Source organism: Falco biarmicus, chromosome 2 (genome assembly GCF_023638135.1).
Source record: "Falco biarmicus isolate bFalBia1 chromosome 2, bFalBia1.pri, whole genome shotgun sequence".
In the NCBI taxonomy this organism is placed as follows: Eukaryota; Metazoa; Chordata; class Aves; order Falconiformes; family Falconidae; genus Falco; species Falco biarmicus.
In genome coordinates this window covers 58,260,618-58,276,249 of record NC_079289.1, presented here as the reverse complement: position 1 = coordinate 58,276,249, position 15,632 = coordinate 58,260,618, and the positions used below count along the sequence as shown (strand labels likewise).

At 38.0% G+C, this 15,632-nt stretch overlaps 1 protein-coding gene across 1 annotated transcript in view; it reads right to left on the bottom strand.

Annotated features, from left to right (window-relative positions):
• Positions 1 to 15,632, bottom strand: part of PCCA (propionyl-CoA carboxylase subunit alpha) — a 309,664-nt gene that overhangs the window by 50,385 nt on the left and 243,647 nt on the right. Inside the window, exon 23 of the mRNA XM_056329081.1 lies at positions 9,178 to 9,231. Coding sequence (XP_056185056.1) covers positions 9,178 to 9,231 — 54 coding nt within the window. The remainder of the gene's footprint in view (positions 1 to 9,177; positions 9,232 to 15,632) is intronic.

Genomic DNA, 15,632 nt, shown 5'->3' with positions numbered 1-15,632 from the left:
ACAATGGAAGTATGCCAACATAACCTTCATTTTCTTAATTAGCATTTAACAAGAAGTTTGTCCTCTTCTAGAAATATTTCCTTCCATAAGGAAGAATAACCTTCAACAGAAGACAAAACTAAGCCAAGGAGAGGAGAAAAATGAAATTGAAGCTCCCAATATATTTACATGCCTTTAAAATTTATTTATTTACATACCCTTAGAATGTAAATATAATAGATCTGAGTAAAAAAATTACTTCATCTCCCAGAAGCAAGCACAGCACTGTATCTGTATTCATAACCACTCCGGGGAAAAGCAACCACAAAGAAAGTCCCTCTTTTACACACGCTTCTTACCATGGACCATGTGCTCATGTAACTCATTGTTTATCTAGTCTGGAAACAAAAATGCCATGAAAAAGCAATCACAAGGCAGATGGCTGGTTTCATTAATCTGACCCTATTTCTTCCAAGTAAATCTAGTCTACAATAGTGATGCCCCAAATAATCCACCATTCCTATAATACTTAGATTTGCATATTTAGGTTAGAAATGCCCAGCATCACTGGATTAAGATTTTCCCCCAGTAAAACAATGCTTTGTCATAAACTCTTACTCCAGAGACCATGCTGATCCTTAAACCAGACGTGTCCACATACTGAAACCCTGAGTGGAAGCACGCTCACAAAACATTCTTACCAGAGCTCACCTCTATAGTTGAAATGCTTTTGGAAGTTTCCTTTTGCTCTACTTAAACCCGACTGTAAAGACTGACAAACGCAAAGATAGCCGCCCCCATGATAACAGATGACAAGATGCAGCACAAGCTTCATCTCTTGCTAATTAAACGAATCAATTAAGACACTATTGTTGCAACTGTGTAACTGCTGTTCTATAGTGGCAATAACAACCCCACGGGGAGGTCTTTTACTACATTAAAATGCTGTCCTCCACAACTCCATTTGATATTATTAGAAACAGTTATTTGCGTCTTGCTGTCATATTAGTAGCAAAGGCAAATTATGGAAATATGCAGACCAGAATGGTCCCAGTATGAGATCAGGTTTGGTTTTCAGCCTCCAAGGGAACAATTGCTGAAATTCCAAAGTTCCCTAAAGTTCTTTAATGGAACTGATAAATCTATCAGCACAGCATCCATTTAGATTCTAGGTAAGGGTCACATATTTGCATACTTTCCTGCTAAGCTGATACAATTCAACTAGATAAATTATCATATTAAGTTTACCCTCCTGAGTTAAACTGATGGAGTTCAAAATTGTTTTCGATGGTTGTCATTAATCGCTGTTACATCCTAAATGCTCACTTTGAAATCTAATTGTGCTGGTGTACCAAGGGTCATATTAATAGTATTTTTAATGTTAAATCTTTGTAAAACATGTTTATTTTACTGATATTACCACTGAAGCCTATAAGACTAATGAGAAACGAAGTATATTTATTATCAATAAAAACTTCATTTAAAATTTACATTCAGAGACTTAAATTAGCTTTACTAACTTCATCATGATTTTGTTTCATTAAGATTCCTCGTTAAGCTTCAAAGCCATATAAATTAATACCTTCTAAACAGTTCTTGGGTATATGCCAAAGTTGCAGCCATCAAAAAGTTGTTTAAAAACATGGGCTACACATATGTTTATTACTTGGCAGTAGACATCATCCTCAGAAGAAAACACTAGATCTTCACTATGAGGTAACAGTCTTGATACAGTTAAAAAAAACCAAACAATACTTCTCTGGCCAAACAAAGCAACTAATAATTATTTCAGCATTGGTAAATCTCAGTCTACCAAAGGACATCACTTGAGTTACATCTGGGTAACCTGTCCACCTGTGTTCCAAGAAGCAACAGGCTAACCAACCAAGTTCAGTCCTTGTCCTCAAAGCATTACTGAGCTCAGTAAGAAACTTATCAAATGAAGTATGGAAACTCAGAAATCCTTCTTTTTCCATTTGCTTATTTCCAAGGGATAATAGGCATAATTTATTATAAGCAAAGACATTACAGATAACACATGCACTACAGAATCCACCAACATTAAGGACATTCACGGGAATTCTGACCTACTTAAAATGTTAGCACACATTTTTTCTCTAGAAATTAAAACTTTAGTTGAAAACAGAAGACAAGGCCAAGATTAAAGTTAACATAAAAAGCAAAACATTAGAATCTAAATGTAATAGCCCATTTCCAGTCTGATTTTGTAAGGAAAACAAGGCTTGCAATCCAAATTTCTGCTTCTCAATCCTCATCCCCAACTCATTCCATCTAATTATCCCATTTGCACCCACATACACTATTTTAACATGCTGATCAACTTCAACCAAATTTGAAGAAAAGGTATTAAGTCCAACTACCTATAAGTATTGTAAGAAACCATAACTATGTTTCAACAAATCTTCTGAAGAGCACTGGCTGTGTTAAGGAAGCAGGAGACCTAAGTCTGTACTCCAGCTGAGGGAAATTTGGCAGCAGCCAGTTGGCCAGCCAGCATGTTCACAGTGGCCATCCAACAAGCACATACACACCTTCAGCTTCACCCTGACACCGCCATCTCTCACTCAAGCAGGTCTCAGGTGAAGACTACAAGAAGTTCTGTGGGAACTTGTGGCACTTCTGGTTTCTTTTAAGTCACAGAAGGAAAATGCAGAAGAAACTCCAAGGAGTTTCTTATTTCTCTCCCCAAAGGAATCCTGAGCAAGATTTCCAAAATAATATAAGTGATTTTAGGACATGACTTTTGGTAACACCGGTATTTCTGAATCTCTCAGGTGCTTTTGAGTTTGCCCCCAATGGGCAGCTTTGATATATTCACTATACTTTCTGCTTTAAAACATACAAATATATAACAGAATTGAAATGAGAATGGCATGTGTAGCTGTGTGACTACACCTGATCATTCACATCATGTCAAATGGAACAGTTTTCCCTGACAAGTCCTAATAATGGGCGTATCAATACTTTCACATGAAATCCTTGTGGCATGAATCTGCCACTTTCTGTGGAATACCACAGCAGTTGTAGCCAGTCTCAGGATTCTCACTGCCCATGTTCAAAATGAATTTGCAGAAATTAGTGCTTCTAGAACCAAATGCACGTTTTTCCTAGAGACATCTTCAGCATTACTGAAATGCCACTGACAACAGCTCTACTACTAGAAGCACTGCGGTTCACAGCCCTTCTGAAAGTCCGTGAAAAGAAAAAAAATCTATACAACAGTAGAATTCCCTTTAGATCAGCAGGGACCCTAATCTTAAGGCTTGTGAAAAGGAAGAGTAAAAAAAAAAACATTTTAAAAAAGACATTAGCTTGCAAAATAAACACCTACTGGACTGTATTTATTTTCTTGTGGTTAATACTCTACATATTCCAATAAACACAACCTTTGTAACCTCTGCAGGTTTCAACCCATGTTTGAAACTTCTGCATAAATCTTCAGTATCTAGTTTCAGAAGTGTCACATAGAGAAAGAAAAGCAGAAAGGAAGAAAACTTGTTACGAAGTGCAATGATTTTAAGGGTGAAAGAAGCAGGTCATTAAACATTTGTCATTGTGAGCTAAATCAGACTCATACAGTCAAAGCTTCCATCTTTACTGCTGTTTAATCGGTCTCTGCAAGAATGCAGGGAGAAAGAAAAAGGAGGAGGAAGCTGTCTGGAAGCTGACGAGGTTATATACAGACTGTAAAGTTCCAGGACTATTTGTAAGCCTCAGTAATGGGACAACAAGTTGAAAGTTTGCTGCTGAAGCAAAAGCAGACAAGTCATGGCAGGAGGGAACGGAAAGGGGAATCAGCAGTGAGAAGTAAAGTTAGTACACTGACCTGTAGCTCTTAGGATTACCTTAGGTACATAAATGATGAATATGCAGTAAGCCAGGAAGCAAAGATTTAGAGGAATGCTTCTACGTAAAGCTCTCAATTTCTGACCAGCTTGTCAGAAAAACATACGTAACTAATAACCTTGATGGCATATGAAACATCCTTTTGCCAACCTATCTGGAAGTAGCTAAAGAATAATTAAGAAGTCATTAATATTGAGTGATGACCACTGTACTAGAACATATGCCAACTATGCTAACAGGCATGGCCAGGGCTTGATTAGAGATTAGTTTTCCTAAACCCACCATTCTCAACCTGCAGACTTGGTTGAGGCAGTAGGTCTCCAAGCTATTTTAAATGGGTCTGCAAGAAGGCTGAAGAACAGTAAGAGTAGCATTAACAGGCTAATAGTGATTGTGAGAGAACAGCAGCCTCCTCAGCAAAACTTCAAAAGTTTTTTTGTAAATCACGGGTGACAAAATGCACTCCATCAGGGATGAATGAGACTGAAGCAACGGAAAAACCTCCAGTGAGAAGGCTGAACCAAGCAAATGGTGCTAGGAAACTCAGAAGCACCTAAAGATAGCTTGATTCTTAGGCCAGAGCAATTCCGCTCTCTTCCACATGGGTTCCTATATTGTGTTCACCACTGAGAAACACTGTCAAGTGATACACTGAGCAACATGACCAACATCTGTCACATATATATTCTTTCATCCTCCCCCAGAGGAAAGAAGCAACTGTTATTATCTCTGCTCTGATGTTAGAGAACAGAAGCTCAAAGAAATGGCACAAATGATGAGCAGAGGATAGTCCCCACTGCAGCTGGAGACTCTTCGCAGTCTGGGACTGTCTCTTTTGAGGGAAGTGTTCCACTGGGCCAGCAGAACATCGCTGTCAAGCATGGCCTGCAGCCCAAAGCTGACAATGACACTATGGACATGATGAAGCCAGGCCACTCACTATCCGAGCATACAGACATTTCTTTGTTTGAAATTTTACAGAGGCCATTAAACACAGCCTAGAATAAGTTTAATGCTTCCATAATAATCTGTAGTCCTCTATAGACTTGCAGCTTTCTTAGCATTAAAGGCTGCCTGCCCAGACATCTTTAATTGCTGAAGTCCAGCTGACAGAGGCCTGAGTAACCAGCAAATGACTGGGGCCAGCAGTGGGTCAGCGAAAAACATTCCTCTCACATAAAAGAGCAGAAGGTGGAACAAAGAGACAAGAGACACGAGAGAAACCGGAGGTGAACTAGAAAGAGAGGAGTAAAGGGTGGACTTTGGTCCTCTGAAAAGACTACTCAAACATACAGGCTCCTGAACTGCAGAGGCTGAAGCGGCAGCTCCAAGTCTAGATCTTACTATTTGTATGTAAATCTAAATCTGTACGTTTTTATTTCATACAGATCTTTAGGTTGAGAGAACAAGTCCTGTGAGGAGCATCTGAGGGAAGTGGGGTTGTTGAGCCTGGAGAAAGGGAGGCTCAGAGCAGACCTTATCGCTCTCTACAACTACCTGTTGTAAGATGGGGGTCTGTCTCTTCTCCCAGGTAGCAAGTGACAGGACAGACAAGAGGAAACAGCCTCAAGTTGCACCAGGGGAGGTTTAGACTGGGTATGAGGAAACATTTCTTTCCCTGAAAGACTTATCAAGTGCTGGAACAGGCTGCCCAGGGAGCTGAGTCCCCATCCCTGGAGGTATTTAAGAGACATGCAGACGTGGCACTTAGGGACACAGTTTAGTGGTGGACTTGGCAATGCTGGGTTAAGGGTTGGACTCAATGATCTTAAATGTCTTTTCCAACACAGAATTGTTTATGTTTGTTGCAAATCTACTTCTGTGAGCTACCTACACACATGAGACAACCCATAAAGGACTGCCTGTCTCCTTGCCTCCTGGCACTCTTGGTTTTGGACATTAATTTGAAGGATGTGCTATCTTGTTTCCTTTTTCTTTGTACAATATACAGCCCAGTAAGATTGTGCCTTGGTGTTACGGTAATGCTGTTAATAAATACACTTTGAATAATTCTAGTGTAAAGTGGCAAAATAGCAGGACTCCATCAGCACATTATATCTAGTCATGTTCATCAAAGAGGAAAAATTAGTAAAAACTCATGTAAAATCTCAATTAATGCCATGATCTATAATCTGTTCTGAAATAATCAGGACCCAAAATGTTATTCCAAGAAAATTAAACTAAATCAGTGTAGCTTCCTATTCAACAACTATTTCTTACTGCTAGAAGTTGGTTGCTCCTCAAGCAGAAACATCCTTGTACATCCTCCAATAGCATGAGTCCTGTATCAGATCTAAGACTCATAACTCTCTAAAAAAAAAAATAATGCAGAAAACAAGCTATCCAATGCCACTAGAATTCAAAGAAAAATGCTCAAGTAGCAAATAATTTCTACTCATGATCACAAACAAACAAAAATATGATTACAGATCCACACAGACCCCCCAAATGATGCTAACAGTGTTCACCCAAAGCTATGATTTCACTGGGGAAAGCAACACGAATTTTCCTGTTCTCCTCTAAAATAACAGAAATATGCTGCTACACAGAAGCATTTGTCCTGTCTACACGTTTACCATCTGTTATGCAGCAGAATTCATATCAAACTGTTGTCTTTCTGCTGTAATGTAGTTTTCTCTGTCCTTCACCTAGCTAACTGGGACAGCAAGGATGTTTCTGATAGAGAAGCATACCTTTCAGTTCTCCTCGGTGTCATCTGGCTTCCTGAAACAGGGGCTTGTGATCTATCAAAAACCAGCAGCAGAATTGTTTCTACCATCCAATGTAAAAAAATCCAGTATCTTTTATTGAAGCTGATGCCTTCCTGACAAGCCAGGGAGCTGTGCGCTCCCGATCGGCTGGTTCTAAAAATATGTGCTGGTGGAGAGGTCAGCAGTGCCTACATGCAGTAGCACTGCCCTGCCTGCCACCACTGAAGTGACAGCAACATTTGCCCCTGTCCAAAGTAACAGAGAATGCTCAAAGCTATCCCTAACATTTTCTACTATGAAAAAAAGAGCAAAGCAATAACTTCACAAGCTGATTATTACACTCATAACAATACATTATAATAATAATGAGCAATCAAGAGCTTCTTGCTGCTAAATATTCCTTTTGAACACTTACTATTTTGACCACACTTCTGTGTTAGCAAAGGTTTAGTAAGAGATACGCAACGGTGAACCCAACATACGTTTCTAAGAATTAAGATTATGTTCTTTTCTTTGAACATTTACATTTGTGAACATGTACACATACGCACACAGGTACACACATACAGACTCTGTATCTACACGTGTAGGCAATTTGTAGGGGGCATTATTGTAAAGAAAACCCATCCTTCCCCCCCCCCCCCACCCCCCATTATCCAGGCTGAGTGTATTAAACTGAAATCAGAAGAGTACAAGGATGTTAAAGGAGCGAACACCAAATTAAGTAAAGGGACTTAGGGGAAAGGAGGGGACAGTAGGCTAGAGGAACTGATAGGAGCACAGGTACAGGCTCTGGCTTGGATTCTGCGAACAAACTGGTATCAGAGCAAACCCTGGGAAGCAGACTTCATTACTGCTTCTCTACCCTGCTCACTGAAATGCTCTCTCTGGGTTTCGTCAGCAAGACATGTGCATAATTTATATTAAATAAAAAATCATGGGCAGAGTACTACAGTCTTTTCTGTTTAGTCCTCTTGAGAATTTCAGTTGCAATCACATACCTGATTTCCCAAAGTAACTAAGATCCAATAAATACACATAAGGTACTTAGTAAAAGTTTCTTCATCAATTTTTTAAAGCTAAAAGCACATCAATACTGTACACTCTGTTGCGTTGCACAAGGCCCAGCACAAGAGTTCTAGTATGAGTGAGACTCCAGAGCACTTCTAACATATGAACATGAAATGTTTTCTCATCTAACCTAAAAACAAATTAAATTTTTAATGTCACCAAATACACAATCACAATTTTCTCTGCTACAGCACCCACTTACAGATCAATTAAAATCTTCTCAGTATTATCAAGTTGTATTTCTGTTAGCATCTTATCTACTTGGAGTAATTATTTTCTTCTCACACAGTCTATAAGATCAGTCAGCTAGCAGTAATCTCGCATATGCAGGATGCAACTCCAGAGCTGAAGCATTGTTACAATTCCAATAGTGTAGAACACAACTTTTATGTTATGTCTTATTTGTAACTGCCACTCTGCTTGACACTGATTAAGACAAATAAAGGTATATGCGCATATAGATATGTATTTATAGAAACAAAAAATCTTAGGGGCACTTTTCATCTCTGAAAAACAACATGCAAGTCTACAGGTATTCTTGTTCACTGTTACCATGTTATAACCTTGCAAAAATGGCTTCCTAGCACTTGTAGACGAACTAATCACAAGTAGAATAAAAGCATTATCATATGCAATCTTAATCTAGCTTTGTTCAACACATACAGTGCACAGAGATGTTATGACTAAATTCTGAAGGGAATGTTTCATTCCTAGGCTTTTCACTGTTAATGTCACTACAGGGAAGCCTGTTGGCAGCAACCAGAACAACTTACTTTAAAGGATACTGCAATTTTATTTCATTTTCACAACTATTTTTAGGTGCATAAGGAACACGGAAAAATTCAATGATTGCATTTTAATCATGCAAATCATGGAACTGGAAGCTGTGTCCATCACATATGTTTATAAGCATCCATCACCTAACACAAAACTTTGGGTTCTATATTATACGTGACTGCTCCAGATAATAGCAGGTGAAAAAAAAAATCTGTTTTATTGAGTAAATTCTGTCTAATGGTATAAAATCTGATTAGGATTTTAGGCATACTTCAGCAAAAAAAAATCTGGGAGAAAAACAGTTACCACATTTCGTTAGAATGAGAAAAGGACAGAAGACTTTCCATTACTAAATAGTTTTTTCCTAAGACCAACCCATCTGTGGGATGTGAGGACACATGGTATGGTGAAGCAACAGAGATGAGAAGGTTGAGGGGGTGGGGAAGAGTGGGTTTGATTCTGATGTGGATCAAACCTGAGTATGTTGCAATAAGCTTACAAGGCTACACTCAGTTACTCTTAAATCCCTTGTAAATGAAACAAAAGCAAACTTGACTCAATTGAAATGTGGAATGCAGGTACTGTGCACCATGCCTTGGAAGTCAGCTTCAGAAATTTGCCCAAATCCACCTGTTAAGCTCAGAATATTTACACAGAATGTGAACCTTCACATATACAAGCATAAATGTACTGCCGGCGTAATTTACCTATTTTCTGTTTACATTATATTCTTCTACCAACATAACTCTTGACAATAGTTATACATACTTACCACTGTGCCTAGAAACTGAATGCTTGTATCTCCAGAGGCATTCCGAGAAAGCCGCTGAAAAAAAAACCAGATGTAAAACAGATTAGAAGCTTCTCCAGAATTTGAAACCATTCCATTTTCTGTGTCACAACACTGTAAAATAATCAAAACTAATTGAGTACACAAATCTATACATGAAACAGAATAAAACCATTTCCTTCAACAGTTTCCGTACTAGAAAGCTAATTCATGCTTCAGCACATATTTTGGTTCTGTTTCAGTGAATAAAATTTATTTTTGAAGAACAATGAAAACAAGTATGTCCAAGTACAACACGGAACAACCTTGGGCTTGCAGAAAGATGAATGTCATGAATAATGAGACTTCTGCCATCTCTAAATGTCTATGATTCTGCATTCCTGTTACTCTCATTTAGTATTATCTTCATTCTCTCCTAATGAGACACATTTTAATCTCTTTTTAAAATGCAAACCTCCAGTGATGCTACTTTGAAAACAGAGGGAAAAAATGACCTTATGAAATGTCTGGTCACCTACTGTGGTTCAGGAGTTGATTGAAGTTATTAAACAGTCTTCAAATATTACCTTGTCAGTAAGCCACAATACAATGCAAAAGAAAATATATTATTGATGTAACACAGTATTATCCATAACCTAAATATGCAAAATGCATAAAGTATTCTTTTTTCACACTGAAGGAGGCAGCGATACACAAGAAGAGGTTTTTCTTCCTTTTTTTTTTTCCTGCTGTTAAATTGTAGTACATACAGACCCAAAATCAGGGCTCTACTCACAGGACGCAGCATACTTACACAATGCCAGGTGTACATATGAGCACAGAAGCACAGACTTGAGGTGTTTATCAATTGCAAAGAGCTGTGAAGAGATCTTCAGCATTTTTAAAGACAACGAATCCTAGGAACAGGGCTGCAAATCATCTTGAGAGATCTTCTAGTCTAGTACCCTTGGCAGAATCAACACACACCTGTGTCACTCCCAAACAACGTGTATCTAACCCAATTTTTAAAATCTTTCAAATGCAGAGATTTCACAGTCTCCCTAAGCAATTCACCCCAGTGTTCAGCATCCTTATCATTTGGAAGTTTTTTTCCTAATATCTGACTAAAACAACCCTTACTGCAACTGCGGCACATTAATTCTCCTCTTTTTCCATCACAGACAGGAAACACCGATTACTCCCTTTCTTTTTAAAGCTACCTGCAGGTATGTGAAAAGCCATTATCACAGTTCCCTTTAGTCATCTTCTCTAGACTAAGTGAAAAAGTGCTACACAACAATAGCTAGCTATCCCCCAAAACAATTTTAATAGCAATAAATTAAATCCTGGTCTTTTTTCAATAACGGTGCATGTTCCTCTGCTACACTTTATGAAGTAATAATTACTACAGCCCAAACATGCTTATTTTTTGACTTAACAGGTCACACACTGACACTGCAATCTGTACAATCATATGAAAACAAAGGATGATGTGCCAAAGCCTGACATATTTCAACAATAATGATTAATGAAATGGAAAATAAGGGAAAAAAAATTCATACAAAACCTGACGTTTACTTTTATAAAGGAAACAGGAATATACACTTTTCCCACAGTCTAGGATAAACACAATCAGGTTTTGGAAAACCACAAAGAAGAACAAAGTACCGGCTGCCTACAATGAATGAACCACATGCCAAAACAAACAAGTCCCAACCACTTGATAAGCTGTCAGAAAATGGCAAGCCGAAAAAAATTAAAGGATTTAATTTCTTTTTTTCCTGGAATGCCCTCCACCCTCGTTAGAGTTCTGTCACTTATTGTGCTACCCTTTTGTCCGCTTTCAAGGGTCACTAGAGACCTTTTCATGTCCTAATAAAAATTCCATTTTTTTGGCTAATCTTCCCGTCACACAGAAAAACACAACTTAAAAAACAAAACAACAACAACAAAAAAAAAGAAGACGAAGAAGAAGAAAATAGAGCCCTTTTGTCATTTTCTTTAAAGGCTTTCAAAGTAAAGCCAGGTATCTTGACAACTTGACTTATTTTTCACAACTGAAAACAAAATCATTAAAGTATTTCCTCACACACAGTCTCTTTACTCACAACTAAATAAGACGGCATAGCAATAACCAAGCCCTTTCAAAAATAATTTAATAACCAATTTAATAAAGCCCAATATATCTATATGTGTGTATATCAAGAAGACAGCTTCTAAAGCCATAGTCTCAAGCCAAGACAAAGATAGAAGCAGCCTTTTTCCTGTTCTGACGCTGTTGAAGTACACTGGTACCACAGTATAGTAAATCCTCACTGCTACTGTTTGCTGTGTCCAAAATACAAAGCATTACATTCAGTTGTTCATAGCATTAAGAATCAGTATAAGCACTAAAATCAATCTCTTGAATTAACAGTCAGTAAGGGTCGGGGGTGTGGGAATAATAACGGGGAAGGTGAGGAAAACAGTTAACAAATAGAAAATAAATTTCCCTTCTGGGTATATTTAAAAAAAAAAAAAAAAAAAACCAACCAAGAAAGAAAGGTAGAGAAATTCTCCAAGTCACAAAACATATGTTACATCAAGACCAAAAAGAGAACTGCCAGGCTTTTGAGAACCATGTTACAAAAGAATCAGCACATTATCATAATTAATGTTTCAAATTACAGTTGTAAATAAATTTCAGCTGTTAGATGTGATTAGATTTTTTGAAGCATATTGAAAGGAGTTATTTCTGTTCCACTGGTGGGCTTGTGTTTCTGGGATTTGTAAATGTAATTGATGTTTTCAAGAAAATGAAAGGACATGGTTAACAATTATTCTTTTATTTTCCACCTCTTTAGAAAAAGGACCAGTCTCCAGTTTCTCTTGTAAAGTTAGATATTTACATATTCTATACCTCATAATAGATGGTTTCATATTGCATGTGATAGCAGGAAAATAATCAAATATAGAGGTAACAAAAGAGAATAGCTAATTATATGCAGTCATTGTTGTCCTAATAAATTGCAAATTATTTACTAGGAGGTTTACACCAAAAAGCAAGGGAAGTCTACCATTTAAACAAAGACAAAACATCACTGTATGTTTACCTGCCAGAACAGTAAAATTACATTGTTGGCATCAATTATGTCATCTTAGATATAACCGATGCTCTTCTGGTTGATTCAACTGACACAGCTTCAGAGTAACTTAATTAGTGTAATATTAGTTAAAAGTATAATTTTTTTCCTTATGAGAAAGTAACAAGCTAAATCAATTTGGGGGGAAAAATATCACAACTTAAAAAATCCATCTGCAGTCTCAAAGCTGTCAAATGGGTGTGAGTGTTACATAAATATTATATGTATTTTTACACACACAGGTTACAGTATGCTATACTGCATATGCTATGTATATACAAACAAAATGCTTATGCACACATATAAAAATAGACGTGTATACAATCATACAAAATGCGTTCGGTTTTCCTCCTCTATCTTAAGCACATGCTATACCACAGTCATTTCACAAATAACTGTTTTAATCTGCAAATCCCAGTAAATTACCAGAGGTTAGTGTGATATGACTTTAAATTCTTCTGCTTTGCCATAGAAAATTATTTCCACTTAGTTGAGTATCAAAGATCTATTCATCGTAAGATGCAGTAGGGTTACAATCAGCTTTGCATTAAGCTTGCAGTGGATGAGCACTTGCAGATAAAAACGATAACAACCCTTACATGAACAAGGATAAAGCAGCTCAGCCAAACATAAAATATATATTACTGAAAGAGATTCTAAACCAACATTATTAGACAACAACAAGATCTCAGAGTATTTTCCACAAATCTTCTGGTATCTTGGGCTCCCCAAGCTACTGGAGGGGAGCAGCTGCAGGGAGGGAGTGACACCAAAACAAAGAGACTCCAACAGACCAAAAGCAATTTTTTTGCTTTGCTTACAAATAAAAAAGGTAATGTGTCAAGTCAAAATGAATACAAACTGGCAAAGGAAATCATATTTATCTTCAACTACTACATAACGCCTTTATTTGTTGAAAGTAAAGCTGGAGACCATTTGTTACAGAAAATGTACAGGTTGTCACTTGGCAAATGTTTTTTGCAACTTTTTCAAGCCATGGCATGACTGCATTAACAGTCAGACAACAAGTATCAGACTATACAGAACAACAAAACAAACAAAAAAAAAGGTCAGAAAACCTATACAGACAAAATTTTGAGTGAAACACTGCAGTTTCCCAGCATGGTGCTGTTTTTCAGAATGCAGTTCTTGCAACTCCTATAACTTCATTTCAACTGGTCGCTACCAGAAATTCTAAACATCTTATGCCACAAACTTCAAACAGAACACTATCCACTTTGGGGCCAATATTTATAAATTCCTGAAAATCCAACCTAGCAAAATACAGGCCAGAATCATCCCCAGACAGATCTAATTAAAAAACAAATTACTCTTACGATAGGGCAAGTCAGGGGAAAAGACCACAGTGACTTAACTTGTAAAGGTATAGCAGATTCATCTGCTAGTACCTCATCTGTAAGATTTTGTGTACATGAAGTAGGTTGGACATCTGGAAAGTTCCATCACCCACCCATGTCACTTCCATCTTTGGAGTCCCATGGTTGGGTCAGAGAGGAGAAGAAAACTGCAGAAGTAGCTGTGAAACCATGAAGTCATCTTCTTGTCAAAATATGAGGATTGGTTTGGCTTTATCAGTCTCCTTTTCCTTCTCCTCCTAGAACCTTTGCAGAAAGCAGAACTTCATTTCAGCCCTCCCTCTCCACTATGCAAAAACCCAGACTAGGGACGTAATCCCAGACTCGCAATGTGATCGAGCTTTCTCACATATCAGAGACTGTCTGCACCACACTATATTGTCAGACTGCTGCTGCCTCACAAGCCTTTCCACTTAGGGGTTCACTCTGCTTTTGTCACAGTTTAGCATTCTCCACTGGTGGTGCCATCGTTTCCTCTCCTTAGCGCAATAAACTACAGATGGAAACTCAGTCCGATTTTGTATGGTGCTCTACCCTTAGCCATTGTAAGTTTTAGATCACGCTTTATAGTAAATGAAGCCTCAGTTCGCTGTTCTTCCTCATGTCTACATTTTCCAGGTTCTTAGGTTTCCAGGTCCAAGGACAGCAATCCACCCAGCAGCAAAGGAGATGATCAAGCCCTGCTGTGTATGAAGCATTTTGACATGTGAAAGATGTCCAAGCCTGATGTAAATGGCACTGCACGAAGCAGTCTTTCCCTTTAAAAGGAATGCTGCCAGGATGCTGAGGAACCGGCCTCCCGAGCACCTGTTGCAAGCTGCATCAGTCCCTTTCCAGGGACTAAATGGTATCCATTCCCAAACAGTACAAATACAGATGTTAAACACAGTGTGAATGGCTTACAGGGCATCAATCCACACAGATAATGGTGCAGGTGCAGTTTCTAAGGGGCTGAGGCACCACATTATTACTTTTAAAAGAACCATTCTCTTAATGCCCGGGATTCAATTTCAGTAGATGGCTTAGGAATTTCTGCTCTCCCAATAACAGAATAATGGAAACACAGATCCTTCCCAATATTTCTTTAGGTGATACCCAAAGTTAATGTCACTTGTTGCTTCTTTTTGCCAAGCTTTAGACATGCAAACATTTAATATTAATACTACTGCAGTATTGCTATTACATATACATAGAGCACCTTCCAAGCATGTCCATGTGCTCCTTTAACCCTCTGAGGCAGGTAGCTGTTACAAAGCCGTGTATGAGAAGCTTTAAAACAAACAAACAAAACAAAAACACCACCCAAAAAACCAACCCACAGGAAAGACTGTTTATTTGGTGTTGGTAAAGAATGAATCTAAAGGACGTTTACTTCAGCCCAACATTTCCAGCTATTTACAATTACTTACAATAATAAAGAATTTAGATCTCCCTGTGAACTTCTAAATTTTGGCTGTTCTTATATTAAAATCACAAAATTACTAAAACTTTTAGAAAATTCACCCTTGTTTTGACATACCGTAATACATTTTGCTCTTACAGGGGGACAGTGTGCAGGCAATACACTGCCATGTGATTCCAGATCTGGTAACGTTTGTGACTGCCCTGAGACAGAGCCTTTGCAGGATCCACAGCCCTTTCTCGCTCTTTGATGCCCCTCCTCTTCCTTCCTCTTTGCTCTCTGAATGTGTTACCGCGTTCAAGAGAACTATTCCTTGTCTTTCAAGGCTTAGATATCATAAAACTACCATGTCTGTCAACAACTGAATACAATGCTTTGGTCTTTGGACACATACAGAACCCTTATAGTTATTCATCCTGAATATTGTCTGTCATTAAAATTTATAGCCCCTTTGGAAAAAAATATGGCATGAGATACTGTGACAACTAACATTATTTGATTAACCCCTTGAACAACGCAGGATATAACTAATCCCATAAGGTTAAAGAAAGGGAGAAG